General features: G+C 38.4%; 2 protein-coding genes across 3 annotated transcripts; both read left to right on the top strand.

Moving 5' to 3' along the window:
* Positions 1 to 5,607: 5,607 nt before the first annotated feature.
* LOC125228690 lies at positions 5,608 to 7,535 on the top strand. Its single transcript, XM_048133347.1, has 4 exons — positions 5,608 to 5,808; positions 6,528 to 6,651; positions 7,084 to 7,233; positions 7,412 to 7,535. Exons 1-3 carry the CDS (start codon positions 5,608 to 5,610, stop codon positions 7,104 to 7,106), a joined length of 348 nt encoding a protein of 115 aa, XP_047989304.1. The 3' UTR covers positions 7,107 to 7,233; positions 7,412 to 7,535.
* Positions 7,536 to 8,151: 616 nt separating this feature from the next.
* On the top strand, positions 8,152 to 19,119 carry LOC125228503. 2 transcript variants are annotated; one of them, XM_048133091.1, is made up of 4 exons: positions 8,152 to 11,593; positions 12,141 to 12,289; positions 12,632 to 12,881; positions 18,525 to 19,119. In XM_048133091.1, exon 1 carries the CDS (start codon positions 8,271 to 8,273, stop codon positions 10,026 to 10,028), a length of 1,758 nt encoding a protein of 585 aa, XP_047989048.1. In that variant the 5' UTR covers positions 8,152 to 8,270; the 3' UTR covers positions 10,029 to 11,593; positions 12,141 to 12,289; positions 12,632 to 12,881; positions 18,525 to 19,119. The 2 variants fall into 2 exon arrangements, with proteins under 2 accessions (XP_047989048.1, XP_047989047.1); XM_048133090.1 differs by lacking the exon at positions 12,632 to 12,881.
* Positions 19,120 to 22,917: the final 3,798 nt, after the last annotated feature.

Consider the following 22,917-nt stretch of genomic DNA (forward strand, 5'->3'; position numbering starts at 1 on the left):
TCAGCATTTCTGTTACCATAGAATTAAAACGTATATAACACTCATTTCATCTACCAACTAAGGGCATCTGTAATCTACATACAAATAAGGCCCGGTTAAGTCTCGAAATGTTATGTACATTTTATAATTAGATAAGTGTAAATGGGCCAAAAAATTGGGTCCATGTGCAATGTTGCATTAAGTAGGTGCACTTTTCCCAAATTGCTGCATGTATGAAATAAGGCCCATCAGTAACTTAACAAAAAATAAGGTATTTCTTACATACCGAATTAAGCGTAATTGTGTCGCTTAACTTCAAAGCTGGATAAATCCATTCTGCTACAAGATTAATATATATTTTTTATATATTCAATCTTAAAGCAGAATGGATTTAAGTACCCAGGTTTGAAACTAAGCGACACAATTGATAGTATGTATCTAGGAGATATTTTCTTTACAAAATCGTATTACTTATTCAAGAGCGCTATGATAAACGCACGTCGAAATAAAGTAAAATTGACAATATTTACCGATGAAATTGTGCTCTGTGTGTAATGGTAAACATTAATAATATGAAAAGTAATTGTTTCAGTCATGAGCATCTTCACTCGTCAATTTCGTCTTACTCTTTAGTTGTGAAACATGGGTGACAAAGTACGGTCGCCGGAAGGAAAAGAATAAAAATATATGGATACCTATATATATTCTAATATTTATCCCGTAGGACAGCAGGTTACTTCAAAGTACTTTAATTAACTACCTAATTTTAATGTTGTCTTCGGTTCCCGTCGTCGTTCGTCGTTTGTCGAATCCCGGTAAGGGTATTTATTTCTGTGATGAGCACAGATATTTGTTCCTGAGTCATGGATTTTTTCTATGTATATTTTCTTTCAACCCCTTATTTGCCAAGAGTGGCACTGAAGCTTTAGTAGTTTCATGTGTTCTGCCTACCCCTTTATGGGATACAGGCGTGATTGTATGTATGTATGTTATCTATTTAAGTATGTATTATTTATTTATTTATTAGTAAAAACATGTTTACATGACATTACAGTAAAACCAATGCGTCACGAAACTTAGATAACAAAAAAGAAAAAAAAAACAATAAAAAAAAATAAAGTTTAAAACTAAAAAATTTATTTGGGCGATGACGTAACAGCGTGGCTCCGTTGCGTCGTTTGCCCCGGTGTAGGATTCGGCAAGTTGCCCCGGAATCGCCGAAAAACCACACCTTTCGGCTAGAAGTCTGTTCTCGCATTGGTGTCCTGCGCTATATCGTCGCCTAGCACCCATAGTACAAGCTTTGCTTAGTTTGGGGCTAAGTTGATCTGTGTAAGGTGTCCCCAATATTTATTTAATTATTTAATTACTTACCATAATCATAATGTAATAAAATGTGCATTTTTTCGTGGTTACCAACATGCATACCAACCATAAAAATGCTTAACTAATTTGCCAGCTAAATTTAAACCTAGGCTATTTAAACGTATAGATACTTTATATACTTTTATTATTTAGATCTTATTTATACTTTTCGGCAAAGCATTTTTGTTACCGCAGAATTAAAATGTTGGTAATACTCATTTCATCTACCTACTAAGGGCATATGTAATGTCAATGCAAACAAGGCCCGGCTATTAAGTTTCGAAATGTTATGTACGTTTTATAACTTGATAAGTGTAAATGGTTCAAAAATTTCGTGCAGTAAGTAAAAAAGTAAGTATTATTAAACAGAAAAACTATGGGTCTTATTTGATGCAGGTATGAAATAAGGCCCATGAAAATGAAAATGAAAATGAAAATGAAATATTTATTTTTCAAGTAGGCATATTACAATGCGCATATGAACGTCAAATAAAGCTACGCCGGCTCTAACCCTACGCCTCAGCCTCGAGAAGATTTCAGTCCCCCCTCAGTTGGGAGGGGGGTATCCACTATGGGACCGGCAAGAAACTCGGCGGGCAACTTCTTTTCAAAACATTACATCTTATAATTAACATGCATTAAATAACAACATACAATTTAACATGCAAAAGTATTCATCAAAGAATATGAACAGACTAGGTACTCTATGGAAATCGATTTCAATAAATTATATTATTGCTTAATAATACGTCGTTCTTCTTCAGAGAAAACATATCAAATTGTCATAGAAGAAAAAGATAATATGAATCTCAATATCATTAAATATGTAATTTACCTACACAACATAAAATATAAAATATTTGATGTGCTTTCTTATCTGAACTGTGTCCTCTATACATAATACAATTATTTTAATTGCTATTCGTTTTTTGTAGTTTCTGGTTCGGGCCATGCATGTTTGTCTGTCAAATAGTCCTCGACTCTGTAATAAGCCTTTAACATCAATGATTTTTTTAAGTAGTTCTTAAGAGCTGGGAGGGGTAATCTCAAAGCAGTGTCAGGTAACTTATTATAAAAATGAATGCATTGCCCAACAAATGACTTCTGTACTTTACGGACACGAAACTTCTTTATGGCAAGCTTATTTTTGTTTCTAGTGTTATAATTATGGATATCAGAATTCTTAGTGAAACAGTCTAAATTCTTAACAACATAAATTATACTATCATAAATGTATTGGGAAGCTACAGTTAAGATATTAATTTCTTTGAAGAGTTCTCTTACTGATTCACGTGTTCCTAAGTTGTAAATAGAACGAATGGCTCTCTTTTGTAATACAAAGATAGTCTGTATGTCAGCTGCTTTGCCCCAAACCAGAATACCGTATGACATTACACTGTGAAAATAACTATGATACACTAGGCGAGCTGTCTCAACATTAGTCAGTTGCCTGATTCTCCTAACGGCGTATGCGGCTGAACTTAATTTGCTTGCTAGTTTCTTTATATGAGGACTCCATTGTAGATTTTTGTCCAATGTTAAACCAAGAAACAGTGTTGTATCTACCATCTCTAAGCATTCATCATTCAAAAGTATTTTTGTATCGATTGGTTTAACATTCGGCAGAGAAAATCGAATACATTTGGTTTTCTTAGAATTAAGAAGTAAATTGTTGACAGTAAACCACTGCCGTACATCAGCTAACGTGCTATTAATTACATTGTAATCCGTAGATTTTCGGTCAACATTAAAAAGCAGTGATGTATCATCAGCAAAAAGTACTATTTCACAAAAGTTTTTCACTATACATGGCAAATCATTTATATAAACCAAAAACAGGAATGGACCTAAAATTGAGCCTTGTGGCACTCCTAATTGGACTACAGTCCCGCTAGAGCGAGTTTTGTTAACAACTACTGTTTGTGTTCTATTGCTAAGGTAAGAAGACATAAAGTTTAGGGCATTTATAGACAAACCATAGTGTTCTAATTTCAAAATGAGCGTTCCATGATCCACACAATCAAAGGCTTTTGAAAGATCACAAAATATGCCAATTGCATCACAAGAATTTTCCCAAAAATTATATATATGTTTAATGAGTACCGAAGCAGCATCGGTCGTGGAACGGCCCCTTGTGAAACCGAACTGTTTGCTTGTAAGTAATCTATGTCTGTTGAAGTGTCCCAGTAGATCATTTAACATTAGCTTCTCAAAGACTTTACTTAGTACAGGAAGTATTGATATGGGACGGAAAATGCCACCCATGTGTCCACATGTTCACAACCTTCGATACCCAAGAAGTAGCGCTGTGGAAATAGAGATGGATCGGATATAATCTTCAAAGTTGAGCTATCAACAGCGCCACTATTTGAGTGGTGGCCTCAGAGTGGAAGGCGACCCCGCAAAGCCTAGTACTGTACTGTACTGTATTATGATACACAATACACATAAACAGAATACATTATAATATTTATTGCCCCGTAGGACAGCAGGCTACCCCACACTACTTTAATTAAGTACCTAATTTTGTCCCTTTAAACTTAATATGAAATAAAGTCAGCCTATCTTGACCACATTGACCTTGACGCACTGCTTGTTAAGACTTGAATCCCTATAATTTAGAGTACCATATCCTAAATGCATAGTCCTGAATAAATGTGTTTTAGACGACAGACCGTAGTGTAAATACTTATCACACAAATTGATGATTGAATTCATGAACACAATGTTTACACAAAGTTATAAAACTTAAGAAGCGAGCGATGGGCCTTATTTAGAGAAGTAACTATTTAGGGCATTTTTTGATTCTATGTCTGCGAAGAAAATATACAAAACGGCATGATTGATAAAACTTAGAAGAAATATAAGCACTGGGCCTTATTAAGGGCAGGTACTGGTACCAACCTGAACAAACTATGTATTACTAAATAAGGCCCATCGTTTTTTTAAATATTTTAAAACATGACTTAAATTATTAATATTATGTCTGTTTTTATTGTGTGTAAATAAGTACATATAATATGACTAATATAACTACTTACCTAATTGGTGTTCGGCAGAATAGTAATAAATAAACAATGATGACCGAATACCAAATTTTCGGCAAAATGGCTGAAAAGACCGAATACCAAATAGTTGCCTAATATTCGTGGAATCTATCGTAAAATACAGCATAACTTTATAATTGTTACTAGTAAACCAATGACGAGAAAAGTTATGCATGTATAAAATAAACCTATACCTGTATGCAATTGTTACATACCTATACTTATAAAAATATGGACTTAGTATTTCCACAGAATATATAATACAGATTCAAACTTTCACGATTTTTACATATATTTAAAATTGCAAACGGGACTTAATCGCGTATTTACTATGTTTTAAACACTAACCTCCGACGTTTCAAGGACGGCATTGTCCCCGTGGTCTCGGAGCAGACTGGTCTTTTTGGACCACCAATTTTAAATATGAACATATTATAGTACGTATTTCTAACTAAAAAGTTCGTCAAACACGGTATGTCGATATTTCGACGTAGTATATCGATAACTTTTCACATCACTAGATTATCGACATTAGATGTCGAGTATTTCCCATCACTTTATTTCAGTGTCCGTATATAAAAACTTAGCCCCGCCCCTAAATTTGGTGCGATAGGGACAACTGCAGCTCAGGCGCGAAATCCCGCGTAAAAACTGCAAAAATCGAGGTTCCGCTCTCGACTGTTTCCTCCTCCAAAACTTAACCAATCGTTACGAAATTTGGAAATCAGAAAGACAAGGAAATTATCTGTGTCGGACCGTTTCGTTTTTTTGGATAATTGATCTCAGTTTTGAATACCACGCCTTTCTTTCTGGCAAATTCAATTAAGCCGTTTTGGCCAACTTTGAGAGGCTCTAATTCCTTTTAAAACAAAAATATCACAGATATTGAAAAAAAGCAAAACGGTCCGACACAGATATTGATAATAAAAGTCTGTGTTGAAAAAACCATTGATCTAGCTTCAAAAACCAGAGAGGAAACAGGCGAGAGCGTTTGTATGGAGAAATGAGGGGTATCGTAGCGTCTTAAGTTAATTACAATCCCCTACATTTTCAAACAGTTTTCAAGTGTTATGGCTCGTCGATGATTCCACCAAGATTTATGAAGGATTTATGAAGACAATTGGCCTATGAGCCCCACAGTTTTCAAATTTGCTGCCTTTTTTTAGTGCCAAGATTTGGTTGACCGTCTGTAAATACCTACTAAAACTGTACTTACATGTCGTCCACAGATTTCGCGTTAGGCCACTTCGTGCACACCTTGCTACTGGTGGTGATGGTGCACTGGAGCATCGCCGTCGACAACGCGCATTGCATCAACTCGGCCGAATACATCGCCGGCCTCTTGCAGTGCCTCTACTGCTTCACGCAGCTGTTCTTCATATTTAACTATTCCAACTTGATCATCCTTAAACACAAAGCAAGTACATATATCTGATATGTTCTATCAAAGTAAATATCATTCGTCCCTTCAATCGACGGGCATTGCATCAATGCGGCCGAATACATCGCCGGCCTTTTGCAGTGCCTTTACTGCTTCACGCAGCTGTTCTTCCTATTCAACTATTCCAACTTGATCATTATTAAACACAAGGTGAGCTAAGCTAATCGTTGATACATGTATCCAAAATATTTAAAGATAAATAGTGGCATGGCGTCAAAAGCATCTAGTCAGTCAACAACGCCCATTGCATCAACGTGTCTGAGTAAGCTATCAGCCTCTTGCAGTGTACTTCTTCACGCGGTTGTTATTCATGTTTAACTATTCCAACTTAATCATCCTTAAACACAAGATAAGCACATACATTGTACGTGATGTATGTTAAGTCAAGATAATAACAAATAAGTTTTACCATGCCGAGAATGAGTCGTGTCATATAACACGAAAATGGTATTCCATCGGCCGACCATGGTTTAATTTCTTATTTTTCTTGCGTGTAAGTATCATATAATATTCTATTAATACTGTTTTTTTATACTACGTCGGTGGCAAACAAGCATATGGTCCGCCTGGTGGAAAGCGGTCACCGTCACCTATAGCCGCCTGCATTAAAAACGTACCAAAAAGAATGTACAAATTCTAAGGAGGGTTTGGGTTACTGTAGTACTGTTCCTGTAACATAATGTATGATGTTGCAGAATATTCTACGAGTAGCATTCCTGCACGTGATGGCAGGGAATATTTGCCTGTGGCTTGCAGCAGTTACCACAGAAACAAGAATAGCATTCAGAGCGTACGAAGCACTTAAAAAGAATCATACGGGTAAGTTACCATAATTATCAGCAAGCATCTGATCTGATAATGCTTTTGTACATTATGATACAAGTGTGCAAGGTTGGTCATTATATACGAGGCATCGAGGGAGGCGATATTGCGCGTGCAAGCGAAGTGAGTGCGCTAAGAGAGCCGATGTGTGTACCGGATATACAAAAGTGTTGTCACTTGATAAATAAATACATAAATAAGCATTTTCAGGACATTTTCAAGCTTCCCTTACAATTTTTGAATACGTAATTGCACGTAATCCTGCTGTGCTTATTTGCTAGTTCACTAAACTAAAAACATTTTTAACATTATTGTGTTGCCTAAAATTTTATGGTGCCTACTTTATTGTAAGTACCTACTTAATTGCATTTCAATTACAGTGTTGCATTGTTCATAAATACCTATAGCTACAGATACATTTATTTTCAGCTCACAATGGCACAAACACTTGACTACTCCCAGATACAGGGGACTTCAGGTGGGAAGATTCTTGCAGACCGACTGCATCTGCTGCAAGAATCTTTGATGGATACTCTTCATACTTGTACCCGTTCACAGTAGAGTTTAATATTTTAGTAGGTAAAATAGAAAAAAAAACTATTTAAATCTTATTGATGCTTTGCTTGACATTTAAAGGACGAAACTTTGCTCCACTTTTGGTTAAATACAACAAAAATATGAATTAAAGTATAAACATATTAAGCTCCGTAATAATTCTGAGCTTTCGTCAGATAATAATTACGGCTTTTGTTTTCAGTTGGAATCTTTTTCATGGTGTGGAGGAATAAAGACTGTATCGTTAAGTATGAAGACAACTTTGAGTAGCCGTATTTATTTGCTATTTTTTTTTCTTATAACAAGACATGGGCTTAATAAGGCACATAATAAGGTAGACATTTTGTCCTAGAAACTCGACGTAAAGCATATGGTTTAGACAGTATTGACTTAATCCTCCCGAGTACCAATTACGATTCCGGACAAATGCTACTAGAAAATTCACAAAGTGCGTAAAAGACGATACGATTGTGAAAAAAAATTGTACGGTGCGAACCTCAACGACACATGATCGACAAAGCAGAATATCTGGACATAGTCTAGCCACTGTTATTTTAAAAATATAAAGTTCAGGATCTGTGTATGGCGGTCATTTAGAGAATGTGGCATGGTGCTTACTCTAACTCCGACTTTGATGTCGAATTTGACTATCATACACTGTTTATATCGATCTGGTTTAGGCACTGTTCAAATACCACGAATATCAATTAGACTTTGGCCTATGGCTAATTTTTTTTATCTGTTTCTGTTATCCTGCTCTCATCAAAAATTTACGGCAATCCGGAACGTTGCTCAAAAATGCATTTTTTTTTAAATTATATAAATTCACCGCATTCATTCTGCAAGTACCCAATTAAAAAACCACGAAGAGGACTCTTAAATAATATATTTCAGCAGCATATTAACCTTTGTTTGTTGAAATCGTACAAAGAGTCATTGAAATATTGTCAAATTAAGCCAGATAGGGGTTGTCCGAAATTTATTTGCTAGACCTTAATGAAAGTACCATAAAGTCCCTAAAATAAAAAAAATATCAGACCTTCTTATATTAAATTGGGGGGATGCAGCAAGCCTTCCAGAAGAGCAGAGCTTACAGCCTAATTACTGTTCGGGCCCTCCCCGTGAGTAGCGGCCTACCAGCCGTGAAACCGATTGCTGCGCACCGAAGGCGATCAAAGAGTGAAAAGAAGAGTGCCAATATGCCACATATGCGATCAAGAGAGACGGCCCCTGTGGGCCCAACTCTGACAATAATATCCGTCAATATAGAGGGAATATCAGCTGAAAAAGAGTATATACTTTCCGATATGTGCATGTATAACAAATGTGACATCCTCTGCATGCAGGAAACTCATAGAGGACCGGACAACTGCCGCCCTACCATCGAGGGGATGGTACTTATTGCGGAAATACAACACCGCCAGTATGGAAGTGCATTATTTGCCAGACCAGGGATAAGCATTAAATCTGCACATAAAACACACGTGAACAATATCGAAGTCATCACTGTCGAACTCTGTAGCTGCACTGTCACCTCCTTATACAAGCCACCTAATGAAGTCTTTCAGTTCCACAAACCCTTGAACTTCGAAAATCAGCCAGTCCAACTGGTTCTAGGAGACTTTAATAGTCATAGTGAGAGCTGGGGTTACCGAGCTGGAGATGAAAATGGCATCTTAGTGGAGGAATGGGCAGAGTCCTACGGTGTGTCACTTATCCACGATCCTAAGTTACCACCCTCTTTTAACAGCGGAAGGTGGAAGAGAGGCTATAACCCCGACCTTATTTTCGCAAGTGAGAGGATCTCGAAACAATGTATAAAATCAGTATGTGAGGTCATACCCAGAACCCAACACCGACCAATAGTCTGTAAAACATACGCAGCAATCCGGCCACGCACAGTGCCCTTTAGGCGAAGATTCAACTTTGCAAAAGCGGACTGGGAAAGTTACGCCGAAGAACTGGACCACCTTATAGCCGACCTCGAACCCACCTCAGAGAACTACGCTGAGTTTGTTGAACTGGTGAAGCTAGCATCGAGACGACACATACCACGCGGCTGCAGAACTCAATACGTCCCGGGAATGTCTGACGATCTTCAAGAACAAGCAGATGCGTACTATACCTCCTATGCTGCCGACCCCTTTTCCGAAGAAACCCTCTACTTGGGTCATAAGCTTATGGAAGAGATCTCCCAGGCACAGGGGAGAAAATGGAGTGAGCTAGTAGAAAACGTGAATATGACCCATAATAGCAAAAAGGCATGGGCTTTCATCAATCAGCTCAACGGAGATAATAAATCGAGCACATATCACTCTAACATAACCGCCGATCAAATAGCACACCAACTACTCCTAAATGGCAAAACAACAAACCCACGGAAGCCTATTAAGCTTACTCGCCTCCCCTCCGCTCAAGAAAATGACCATCTGAAGGTCCCGTTTTCTATTTCTGAACTAGACGTAGGTATTGGAAAGCTAAAAAACGGGAAGGCATCTGGAATCGACGATGTTAGGGTCGAACAAATCAAACGATTCGGACCCAAGGCCAAACTGTGGCTACTGCAGCTTTTCAATTTCTGCGTCAGTACAACGTCTTTCCCAAAGCTATGGAGGAAATCCCATGTCATTGCTACACTAAAACCAGGCAAAGATCCCGAAGACGCTAAAAGCTATAGACCGATCTCGCTACTCTGCCATACATTCAAGCTGTTTGAACGCCTAGTACTGGAACGAATTACAACTACGCTGAAAGATGTATTCATCGCCCAACAAGCAGGTTTCAGACCAGGTAAATCCCATCACAAGTACTCAACTTGACACAGCACATCGAGGACGGGTTTGAGAAGGGTATGGTGACTGGCGCGGTCTTTGTCGATCTCACAGCGGCATATGACACAATTAACCACAGAAGACTGGTGACTAAGATATACCACACAACTAGGGACTACAGGCTCACGCAAATGATCGCTGAACTATTATCTAACCGAAGATTCTTTGTTTCCTTCGGAGGGCGCAAAAGTAGATGGAGACGTCTCAAAAATGGTCTTCCCCAGGGTAGCGTACTGGCACCAGCACTATTCAACATATATACAAACGACCAACCCATTGAGAAGAACCTACGTCATTTCCTCTTTGCTGATGACCTGGCCTTGACAGCGCAAGAAAAATCTTTCGAGGATGTCGAGGGTGGCCTAGCGAAAGGCCTGGAGTCACTTTCAGAGTACTACCATGAGAACCAACTTCGACCAAACCCAGCTAAAACACAGGTATGCGCTTTCCACCTCAAAAATAGACAAGCAACTAGGCAATTAAACCTTAAATGGGAGGGTTGCAGGCTGGAGCACACTCACGCACCCAAATACCTGGGCATAACGCTGGACAGGTCTCTCACCTACAAAGCACACTGCCTTAACACCAAACAGAAAGTGTCGGCAAGAAATAACATCATCCGCCGGATTACTGGAACCACATGGGGCGCAGCCCCACATACACTCCGTACTACCGCACTTGCACTTAGTTTCTCAGCCGCCGAATACGCATGCCAGGTGTGGAAGAACTCTGCACACACAGGTCAGGTAGATATTGCCCTAAACGAAACCTGTCGCCTAATCACTGGGTGCCTAAAACCTACGAAAGTCGACCATCTATACCAAATGAGCGGTATCGCCCCTCCTCATATCCGTAGAAACGTGGCAACTGCTGTAGAACGCACAAAACAACTGTGCGACTCCCGACACCCACTTCATGTACACACACCCACAACCAGTAGGCTAAAGTCACGCAGGAGCTTTGTCTCAAACTCAGCCCTCGAACACCAAACGGCGAAAGAGGCTCGTCTTATAGCGTGGAAATCGGAGCTCAATGAAGACTCGCTAAGCATTACACCCAACGAGCATCTGCCCCCTGGTGCGAGAGAAAAATGGGCGACCTGGAAATCACTAAATAGATTAAGATCGGGGGTAGGCCGATCTAAAGACAACCTCCTAAAATGGGGAATCAACCCGGGACAAAGTGACGCATATTGTGAATGTGGTGTTATACAAACAACGCAACATATGATGCAATGTTCCCTGTGTCCAGCTAAGTGCACTGCAGAAGACCTTATAAATGCTACCCCCCGAGGGTTGGAGGTGGCAAGATATTGGCAAAATATTATTTAGTTTATAACTCATGATCCCTTCACACGATAAGAAGTAAGATATTAAATAGTGCTTACCAATACCTTCAGATCATACTCTCGGAAAGTCGGAACATAATAATACAAAATTATGCACATGTCAACATTTAGACGAGGTTTGTTTTGTCCTTTTACTTAACGATACAGTCCTTATTGGTAAATGTCGACATTCATCTGATTTTCATCACTCTTTATATGCACAGTGGTGAGTATTTATTGAAACAAAATACTTATGGCTCCTTTATACGATGGCCTAGCGCTGGACAAGATCTAGCGAAGAATCGCCGCACCCTAAGCCATCCGATACCTTTATGTAACTTCTGTAGACGCTGACCAACTTAGTGTAGAAAAGCCTTGGGTGACTAGTCTCGTCTCGATCAATGGCCTCCCGTTAGAAACCCGCTTAAACCCAAATCCTAACAAGTAAGAACTTAACATGAAGGCTTAATTTTGGTAGTGACCCTGCCTGCTAAGCCGAAGGTCCTGGTTTCGAATCCCGGACGAACACGGATATTTGTTCGTGAGTTATGTATATTATGTATGTATACGTATAAGTATGTATTTATACCTATATATAAGTAGGTATGTATATCGTCGCCTAGCACCCACAGTACAAGGCTTACGTAGTTTGGGGCTAGGTTTATAAGTGTAAGCAGGTGTCCCCCCAATACTAATTAATATATTTATATTTTTATTTTATTAATATTGTAGGCTCTGAAAGTCGTGTTCATGTCTTTATGCTTTTCTTCCAGTCACGTGACTGGGGATGTAGTCCTCACGCTCTGGAGATTCACATCAGCTGTCGCAGCGCGTTTTGTGGACTCTTCTCTAGTCTTATTACGATTGTCCTAATCGTTGTCGCCATCATAATTAGCTTCGTACTCGGCAATATAAAAATCGAGTAAGTATGCAATACTTCATTTTAATACTGATGATATTGAGGATAACGGCTTCATGAGTTTTGGCGTTACATTAGTTACCCTGTTGAAAAATAACTCCGTACCAGTTATCGGAACTGATGGTGCCACACTGCGCGTATCATACTAAGTAAGTATTATTTTTTGTTAATAATCGCTAAAAAATCTTAGTAAACATAAAATTCAATACAATCATTTTAGATTTGTTTGAGTGGCGACTGAATCATATAGCCTATTAACACACCACATCTTAGGTAAGTACGTAATTTTACGAACACATATGAAAATTCTAAAGCATAAAGAATTGTTTAAATGCATTTTTTTAGGGACTTTCAATACTTCAGCCAATATTTTAGTGACACTGTGAACCTAATACTTCACATAACGATGTTGGTGACTTGTGGAATAGTTTTCTACAAGACGCAATCCCTAGACATCAACAATCATCCGGTTCCGTGGCTGGACGATGTCTTGTTGTATATCTGCGTGCCTGCGTTTTTCCTAGAATCGATGTTGACCGTCATTCCTGCTATCACGGCGCTAAACATAGTAAAATTTTTCGATACTATTATTATGGTGAGTAATCGCAGACGATTATAAATGTTGTAAAGATAATCATTGTCTTTCTTATATATTACTAGCGACCCGCCCCGGCTTCGCACGGGTACTATACCTACATGTAAACCTTCCTCTAGAATCACTCTAAGTATGTATTAAAAAAAACCGGCCAAGTGCGAGTCGGACTCGCCCACCGAGGGTTCCGTACAAACTTTCAATGGTTAAAATAATCATACTACTCATACTCATATTCATTTATTCATTCAACGCCACTTTACACGTCAAGATTTGATTTAAAAAAATAATATTTATACATCAATAATACTTAGAGAATAAATAGACAGAAGATTGAAATTACAAAAAGTTCGGCAATATTCACATAAAAAATGCACAAAAATATTTTTCTAATTAGGTAAATAAAACAATTGTCATAAGTGTAGAACGGGTGCTCGACCAGCCAATTTTTAAGCGATAGGTACTTAAAGTTCGACACACTTAGGCGCTTCAACCACATATTGCGGCAATTTATTATAGACGGCAGGGTCCATCACATGTGTTAATTTGACCGTAAATTGGATTTCGCCAATTTACGGTCGATACCTACTAACTTTCCGGCATTTCGAATGTTGTACTTGGAACACATGTTTTGTCACAGAATATATGTATAATAGTACAAGTACAGAAGGCTCACTCCTTTGATGTTCACAAAATGACGCCATTCTAAATTCTTACCTACATTAACAAACGGACCGCACGCGAGCAGCCAACATTGAATTTTTCTCCTCTCTAGCTCGGAAACACGTGTTTTGTCCTTTAATACCAGCGGGTAAAAACGCATTTTATCCACTAGTGCTTTAAAATTGATAAAAGTAGGTGAATCTAGTAATAAAGATCATTTACCACCTGCGGAACTACTGGAAGCAGTGATAAAAGACAATCTTGCAGTACAAAAGGCGGACTTATGCTTTAAGGCATTCTCTACTATGTTGATCTTTCTTTTATGCGGGGGGCTTCGCCCCCCGAGCCCTCCTTTATGTGCTCTTAAGGGTCTCAAGAAAACCCTATCCCAACTTATTTTAAATACTACGTTGATCTTTCTTTTATGCGGGGGGCTTCGCCCCCGAGCCCCCTTATTCATGCTCTTCAGAGTCACAAGAAAACCCTATCCCAACTTACTTTAAATACTACGTTGATGTTTATTTTATGCGGAGGGCTTCGCCCCCCGAGCCCCCCTTTATTTCCTCTTAAAGGTCTCAAGAAAACCCTATCCCAACTTATTTTAAATACTATGTTGATCTTTTTTTTGTGGTGGGCTTCGCCCCCCGAGCCCCTCTTTACTTGCTCTTAAGGGTCACAAGAAAACCCTATCCCAACTTATTTTAAATATTACGTTGATCTTTCTTTTTTGCGGGGGGCTTCGCCCCCCCCCCCCTTTGTTTACTCTGAACGGTCACAAGAAAACCCTAACCCAACTTATTTTAAATACTACGTTGATCTTTCTTTTTTGCGGGGGCTTCGCCCCCGAGCCCCCCTTTATTTCCTCTGGAGGGTCACAAGAAAACCTTAACCCAACTTATTTTAAATACTACGTTGATCTGTCTTTTTTGTGGAGGGCTTCGATCGCCCCTGAGCCCCCCTTTATTTGCTCTTAAGGGTCTCAAGAAAACCCTATCCCAACTTATTTTAAATACTACTTTGATCTTTTTAGTAGTTCCAGTTCATATCTTCCGGCTCCATCATCAGACCTTGAAACCTAATCGTAGTCAAAGTTCATTACAAGACTTTTCTAAGAAACCCAAAAACTACTATGATACGATGTTCTATCATGTAGTTCCAGTTCATATCTTCCGGCTCCATCATCAGACCTTGAAACCTAATCGTAGTCAAAGTTCATTACATTTTCTAAGAAACGCAAAAACAGCTATGATACGATGTTACATCATGTAGTTCCAGTTCATATCTTCCGGCTTCATCATCAGACCTTGAAACCTTATCGTAGTCAAAGTTCATTTCAAGACTTTTCTAAGAAACCCAAAAACTGCTATGATACGATGTTCCATCATGTAGTTCCAGTTCATATCTTCCGGCTCCATCATCAGACCTTGAAACCTAATCGTAGTCAAAGTTCATTACAAGACTTTTCTAAGAAACCCAAAAACAGCTATGATACGATGTTCCATCATGTAGTTCCAGTTCATATCTTCCGGCTCCATCATCAGACCTTGAAACCTAATCGTAGTCAAAGTTCATTACAAGACTTTTCTAAGAAACCCAAAAACAGCTATGATACGATGTTCCATCATGTAGTTCCAGTTCATATCTTCCGGCTCCATCATCAGATCAGTTCAACAGTACCATATTATTGTACTGTCATCAGAACTACATACAGCTGCCAATTATCATTACGCTACGATCCTTGGAAGATGGTTAAATTAGCCTCCGTAGATTCCATTACATAGTTAGTTACATACACGACGACCTAATAAAAGCGTGTTAATATTAATATTAGCGCCATCTAGCTGAGCCCTTCTTCTGTGTGGTACTGAGGTAAGTACGTTTTATTCTTAGACTTTATCTGTCTATACGGAGTTATATATGTCTTTGGCTAGAAGTATAGATACTCTAATGAGTATTATTGTATTTAGCGCCGTCTCTCGGCAAAATTTACTAAGTAATTTACGCGACTTGAGACTTGTGCGAACCTTTAGGCATGGAAAGTCACATGAAAAGTTGTCGAAACTAATAATAGATGGCGCTGCATTTAAATTTCTTGACTGATAACTCTAATACTAAATTGAATATACTCTAAGGTAGAGCAGAGTCTAATACCTCCGCTTTACAAAAGACCACCAGCACTAGACTTTACTCATTGTTGTGTTCCTGCCGGTGAGTAAGGCAGCCAGAGCTCAACGAGGGTGCGGTACTCCTTCCTTCCTTCCCCCTCCTTCCTTCAATCGTCGGCACCCAGGCCCCTTCTAAGTACAGGTTTGTACAAGTTTCTAATGAGTCGAGTCGGCAACGCACATGTGCCACTCCTTGAGTGGCAGGCGTCCATATGTAACAGTCACCGCTTTCCATCAGGCGGACCGTATGCATGTTTGCCACCTACGTGGTACAAAAAAGAACTCTCGACGAATTCACCTTAAACATTAAAAACTAAATCAAAATCGATTGATTCGTTCGGGAGCTATGATGCCAGACAGACATGTCAAGCGTCAAACCTATTATTATTAAGTATAATATTTTTGCGTTGGTGGTTAAAAACAAGAAACCTCCTTCAAAACTATAATAAAACACAACTTTCTATGAAAATCGGTAAAGTGCGAGTCGGATTTCGACATTTCCATACAAAAAGGTCATGAGCGCCTGACTACACTAGATTTGTACTTTAAAGATTTTGCGTATATTTTGGAAACTATAAGAGATAGAGCAAATAGACTTCAGATTTTGGTTGTCGGTGGCACAATTTTTTTGTTTTCGTATATATACACCATTTTTTGGACCTATTAGGGCAATATTATGGTCAGTGCAGTTCTAAACAGTCGTAAGCGCCTCTTTTTTAGTAGGAACTTAAGTCATTTTGGCAAATGCTTAAAATTTTTAACAATTTCTAAACAGAAATGAATTTCTTTCTACCTGTCCATGGCGCTCACAAAATTTCAAAACATTTAGTAAGTACTTGCAGCGGCAGTGAGTGAAAAATCTCAATTTGAGTTTTTTTCTCTTAAGTCCGACTTACGCTTGACTGTAGATTTCTAATAGGTTTTCCTGTAATCTACAGGTAGAGGGCTATCTCGTGTATTTTTTTGAAAATTTTCCGCTAAGTAGTTTCGGAGATAAGGGGGGAATGGTAATTTTTTGCTTATTTTCTTAAATTACTTCTAAATTACCGAAATAAAAACTATAAAAAAAATATATTTGAGATGCTTATAAAATGCTCTTTCATTTGATATGTAGCACAATATAGTTCTAATAACTTTGATTTTTAATTTTCAATTTTACCCCCCAAAAGTGGCCCCTATGATTAAATTTCGTTTAATTTCATTTAATTATATTACATGTCCGTCTTTGGGCCACTTGTTTACATACGTGTGCCAAATTTCAAGTAAATCGGTCTAGTAGTTTCGGAGAAATCGGCTGTGACAGAGGGACAGACAGACACGCGAGTGATCCTATAAGGGTTCCGTTTTTCCTCTTTGAGGTACGGAACCCTAAAAAACCGCATCAAAATTCGTTGCGTAGTTTTAAAGATTTAAGCATACATAGGGACATAGGGACAGAGAAAGCGACTTTGTTTTATACTATGTAGTGATATGGTCCGGCAGGCAAGCATGGTCGCGCGACAAATGATAAAAATCAGGCTGTCCCTATCGAACTTACGCGCGACCATACTTGCCTGGCATTTATAGGTAATTACTTAATTATTATCTGTACAGTCAGTACAGTAACGACTGAAAGTTACATGTCAGAAGGATGAACTGTTTTGAAAATGCTGAATAATGATTAATTATTTAATCGCACCGTCAAATTCTCTGGCAAGTTATTGATGTCGTTCAAGCGATAACTAAAAAGGAGTCGGAAATAGCACTTTTTTCTCAAACGAATTCAAACCATGTTCAACCTCTTGTTATTGTATAGGCTAGTTTCCTACTAGTCAAATCAGCTTCTTTTTAAAAACTGTCAAAACGATTTGCTAATATGGAATTACTATGAAATACTGTGGAGTGACGTCACGGTCAATTAATTTACTTTTCCCCTCACTAGCTCGGAAACACGTGTTTTGTCCTTTAATACCAGCGGATAAAAACGCATTTTATCCACTACTGGGTAAAGTAATTTGACCTTGAATAAAGTCCAATTAATTGCTTTAAAATTGATAAAAGTAGGTGAATCTAGTAATAAAGATGATTTACCACCTGTGGAACTACTGTAGGGCAATCATGGTCGCGCGATAGATGATAAAACATCGGGCCGTCCCTATCGAACTTACAAATAGTGCGATAGGGACGGCCTGCTATTTTATCATTTATCGCGCGACCATAATTGCCTGCCTGGAAGCAGTGATAAACGCATTTTTTGGCAAATGTTTTTTTACTTCTCGTGTGTTGAAAAACTCGCAAGTTCAGGATTCTATTCTCGAATCACTCGCTTCGCTCGTGGTTCAACTATAGAATCCTTTCACTTGCTCGTTTTTCAATTCCACACTCGGCGTTAAAATACAACTTTGCCCCCTTGTATAACAAATAACTATTATATCGTTCTCCATGACTTATTAAATGGAAATCATGTTTAAACATAACTGCTGTCCATATTTTTCTTCTAATTATGTGGTACTTTATTGCGTGCACTATTTAAAATATTATATTTTAAGTACAGGAAACTGGCCTATTCTGTTTAGGATTCTGATGACATAATTACATTAATTATACTCGAAGAAGATAACATGTCTTTGATATAAATATATTTAGATACTCCGTTACTTATTGTTAGGTACAGTCAACCAATTGGAACCCTAGGCCACTGTAGAACTATGTCATAGTGATGTTATAAATCAGATTGTAAGAAATCTGTTACTGCTTGTCATTTTGACATGGTTGTAGAGTGGCCTAGGGTTCCAATTGGTTGACTGTACTGCTTGTAACCAACTTTATTTTGTTTCAGTCTTTACAAATGATAATACAAATGGTCTTCATAATTGACGGCTTGCGGCGATGCAGTAACTCTCGAACTCTGCGACGAACTAAGCCTGGAAGGGAACTTGTCCTATTCTTGCTCGTCACGAATGTGTCAATGTGGGTGATGTACACCTTCTCATACCAGTCCCCGGACAGCAAAGACGTGAGATATAAGTACTACGGGAAAGTGGTGTGGCTCGCAATCGGCCATTTTTGCAAACCCATCATAAAAAGCAAAACAAATGACATAATCACACTTCAGAAAATAGGCATGAAAATTGAAAGGTCGTACGATGCTTACAAAATTTTTGTAAATAAACACAAGTTGGACATGTATCTGGACAATAAATTATGGCCCGACGGCATAAAGTTTTGTCGATTTATGCGCTTTAAACCCAGTAACCCTACAGCGAGGAGTGGGGGGCAGGGGCTAATAAACAATTCTTCTTTTGATAACGACCCAGTTAAATAATAATAGTAGTACTTTTATAACATACAATTGTAAGAACGTAAAAAGAAGCGTTGAATGTGTGAGATCGCTTCGTAAGAAGGCGGATGTGATTGCTCTTCAGGAAACTTGGCTGTTGCCCCATGAAAATGAAAATGAAAATGAAAAAAATGTTTTAAAGTGCAGTAGTGAGCGTATCGCGGGAATAAAAGTCGTAACTAAACATCGAAATGAGTTCATAGTGCTATGTATATGTATGCCAACAGATGTACCTGATAATTTGCCAATATTTACGCAGTGCTTGGGCGAAATGAATGCTATAATAGAGGACAATAGTGTTGAGAATGTTTACATGTTAGGTGATTACAATGCCCACCCAACGGCTCAATTTTACGAAGAAATGTTCGAGTTTTGTAATGAAAGACAGTGGCTATGTGCGGATGTGATTCGACTGGGTGCATCGTCCGGAACTCACACATTTGTTAGTGATGCGCACGGATCCCAAAGGTGGTTAGATCACTGTTTGGTAAGTACTTCTGCATTTTACACGTTAAATAATGTTGAGGTTCTATATGATGTATACTGGTCGGATCACTATCCATTAAAAATTGAATGTAACATTGACGTAATTAGGTCAAAAGAGGTACAAAAAAGTGATCTATGTAATAAAGTATTATGGGGTACTAGAAGTCCTGAACAAATTGCGAAATACTCAGAGCTATGTAATCAATATTTAAAAGTCATTGAATTTCCTCAGGAGCTACACTATTGTGCCGATAATATGTGTCAAGATGTTTCACACACAAGTGTTATTAACCAATTATACTGTGACATAATAGGTGCACTAAGTAGCGCATCTGTGGAAAGTAGTGTACATAGGTTGAATAATAACGGTAAAAATACAGCGTGTGGATTCCATACGGGCGAATAATGTATCCAGTTATAGTATCTAATCATACGAATCATATAGGATAATCATTTTATTAAAAAGTGTTATTAATTAAGAGTAATTATTTTTTTAAATCTGACCAAGCAGCAATGTACGCCGTGCACATTAACTTGACATGACATAAACGTCATGTCGTAATGACGTTTAGGTAGGTACGCTAATTGATGTGGACGTAATACATTGCGTGCTGAATTATTATGTATGAAAAAAAATATCTCATCTATTCAATAAAAAAACCATGTAGTTAGGCTCCTTAGGTCCAATACTAATCGTTATTCAAATATTCGCCCGTATGGAATACACACGCTGTATTCTAGGCTGGAATAAACATGTATCACAAAGTCACAAGCAAGCTAGGACAGATTTTTTGACTTATGTATTACATGGAAAGCCCAAGAGTGGACCTATTGATGAAAGTATGTGCTCTAGTCGTAAAATCTTCAAATCTAGGCTTAAGTTTTGTCAAAAAAATCAAGAGCAAATTAAATTTGACATATTAGCAACACAACACGCAACTAAACAGTTTAGTAAATTCTGGAAAAGTACAAAAAAGTTAAATTGTAAACCAAGTCTGTCAGCAAGTGTGGATGGTATAAGTGAACCCAAAGATGTTGCGAACATGTTCAGGGATTATTTTAGGGTAGAGCCCCCGTATCAAACCGTGAGGGAGGGGTTCGGTGCTGAGTCCAAATTGAAAGGTACTGCGATTACAGTCTCCGCAAAGGATGTTAGACTAGCTATAGCTAACATGAAAAGAGGTAAATCACCGGGACACGACGGGCTCAGCATTGAGCACCTTCAGCACGCGGGCCCGCACTTTAGTAGGTTATTATCTATGTTGTTCACGCTCAGCTTGAGGCACACATATTTACCTCCTGATTTGATGAAAACTGTGGTTATTCCCCTTGTTAAAAATTCTACGGGAGACCTGGCAGATAAAAGTAACTATAGGCCCATTTCTTTAGCCACAGTCACTGCCAAGGTACTAGATAGGTTTCTTGATACTTGTTTAAACCAACATGTTAAATTACATGATGCTCAATTTGGTTTTCGTGAGGGACTATCTACGGAAAGTGCAATATTAGCCTTAAAACATGCAGTTAGTTATTATGTCAAGAGAAATACGCCTGTGTATGCATGTTTTTTAGATATATCTAAAGCGTTTAGAATAAATAGAATAGAATAGAATAGAAATATTTTTATTCATGGCAAAATAATACATAAAAGACACACACAAATACAGATCAACAACAGAGAATTATTTACACACATAACATCACAAAAGGTAAGGTTGATACCGTGTCTTATGATATACTGTGGTCAAAGTTGGAAAAGACAGGAATAAATCCGGCTATAACGGGAATCATGTCGCACTGGTATAGCAAGCAGATTAATGTTGTAAAGTGGGCTAAAGATTATTCAGATCCTTATGTGCTCAAGTGTGGGGTCCGGCAGGGCGGGCTAACCTCACCGAGATTATTTAGCCTATATGTAAATGAACTGATTGAGAGGCTCAGCAGTACTCATGCCGGTTGTCGAATTGATGATGTTTCTGTAAATAATATCAGTTACGCCGACGACATGGTGCTGTTGAGCCCATCAGTATCAGGTCTAAAACAACTTATCAATACATGTGAGAGGTATGCGCAGCAACATGGTTTGAAATACAACGCTGCCAAAAGTGAATTGATGGTTTTCAGGGGTAAATTGAGGTGTCCAGCGTACACGCCCAGAATAATGTTGAGCGGAGTGCCTTTGAAGCGTGTCGCACATTTTAAATACCTAGGGCATATTGTGACCGAGGACCTAAAAGACGATCTCGACATCGAACGGGAGCGCAGGGCGTTGTCTGTCCGAGGTGGGATGCTGGCGCACAGGTTCGCACGCTGTAGTGCTCAAGTGAAACTAACTTTATTTCGAGCTTATTGTCAGAGTTTCTATACGTGCGGCCTGTGGGCCAGTTTCAGGCTGAAGACCTATAACGCCCTGCGTATCCAATATAATAACATTTTCAGAATGCTGTTTGGGCTTCCTCGATTCTGTAGTGCCTCTGAAATGTTTGCCGATGCTAGTGTAGATGACTTTTATGCTATAGTGCGGAAGAAGACGGCATCAGTGGTGTTACGGATGAGGACGAGCTCAAATAGTATTCTAAAAATGATAGCAGATAGGTGGGATTCGGATATTCTTCGCCGATATACCGACCTACATGTCTCACGCCCAAAAATAATTTAATTGTAATTTTAATTTAATTTTAATTTTAGTTAGTAGTTCTTCCGGTTTCACTCGAGTGTGTGCATAGCTGACATTTGGAGTCATGCATATAAACCAGGGACTGAAGCTCACTGATTTTAACAATTGTCAGTATTAAGATTTTAGTTGTCAATTATCATTACAATTACTTGATCTGCAGTAAGCATATACCTAGTTTTTGTGTCAAGTCATTGCCATATCTGTGCGAAGTTAGCGTTGACTAGAAAAATATGGATCGGATTTTGGTATTTTTTTGACTTGCATGCTTATACTAAAAGAACGATTAGGCCGTATGTCTAATGTTAGCAATGACTTTGTACAATAGTGTATGTGAGAAAATGTATTTGTTGTTCTTTCTTCCGTAACGAGGAGCATTTTCATTGAGCACGAACATGTCGAGCGATGTTCGACAATTTTACGTGAGTTACCCGATTTTACATGTTTAATTAGTACTTCTTTGTTTTAGAACGTCATTATTATGCCGTTTATCGCCGAACTTTACTATGGAAAACTGTTAATTATTTGTAGTTCATGTGCTCTGCCTACCCCTCTATGGGATACAGGCGTGATTATACGTATGTACTTATGTAAATTATTTGAAGTATTTATTTAAAAAAAAACATAAGTAGGTATTTGTTTAATCCCGCTCGCTCTAATCGCAGTTTGATAATAAATAACTTATTGTGTTAATGTTCTGGTTTGTACTTTGTAGATAGATAGATAGATAGA

Source organism: Leguminivora glycinivorella, chromosome 8 (genome assembly GCF_023078275.1).
Source record: "Leguminivora glycinivorella isolate SPB_JAAS2020 chromosome 8, LegGlyc_1.1, whole genome shotgun sequence".
In the NCBI taxonomy this organism is placed as follows: domain Eukaryota; kingdom Metazoa; phylum Arthropoda; class Insecta; order Lepidoptera; family Tortricidae; genus Leguminivora; species Leguminivora glycinivorella.

Excerpts from the sequence above, each read along its gene's own strand:
- LOC125228690 (XM_048133347.1), top strand. The coding sequence starts at position 5,608 with ATGTCGTCCACAGATTTCGCGTTAGGCCACTTCGTGCACACCTTGCTA. Across the intron at positions 5,809-6,527 it reads TGATCATCCTTAAACACAAA|AATATTCTACGAGTAGCATT; the intron begins GCAAGTACATAT and ends ATGATGTTGCAG. Across the intron at positions 6,652-7,083 it reads ACTTAAAAAGAATCATACGG|CTCACAATGGCACAAACACT; the intron begins GTAAGTTACCAT and ends ATTTATTTTCAG.
- LOC125228503 (XM_048133091.1), top strand. The coding sequence starts at position 8,271 with ATGCAGCAAGCCTTCCAGAAGAGCAGAGCTTACAGCCTAATTACTGTT.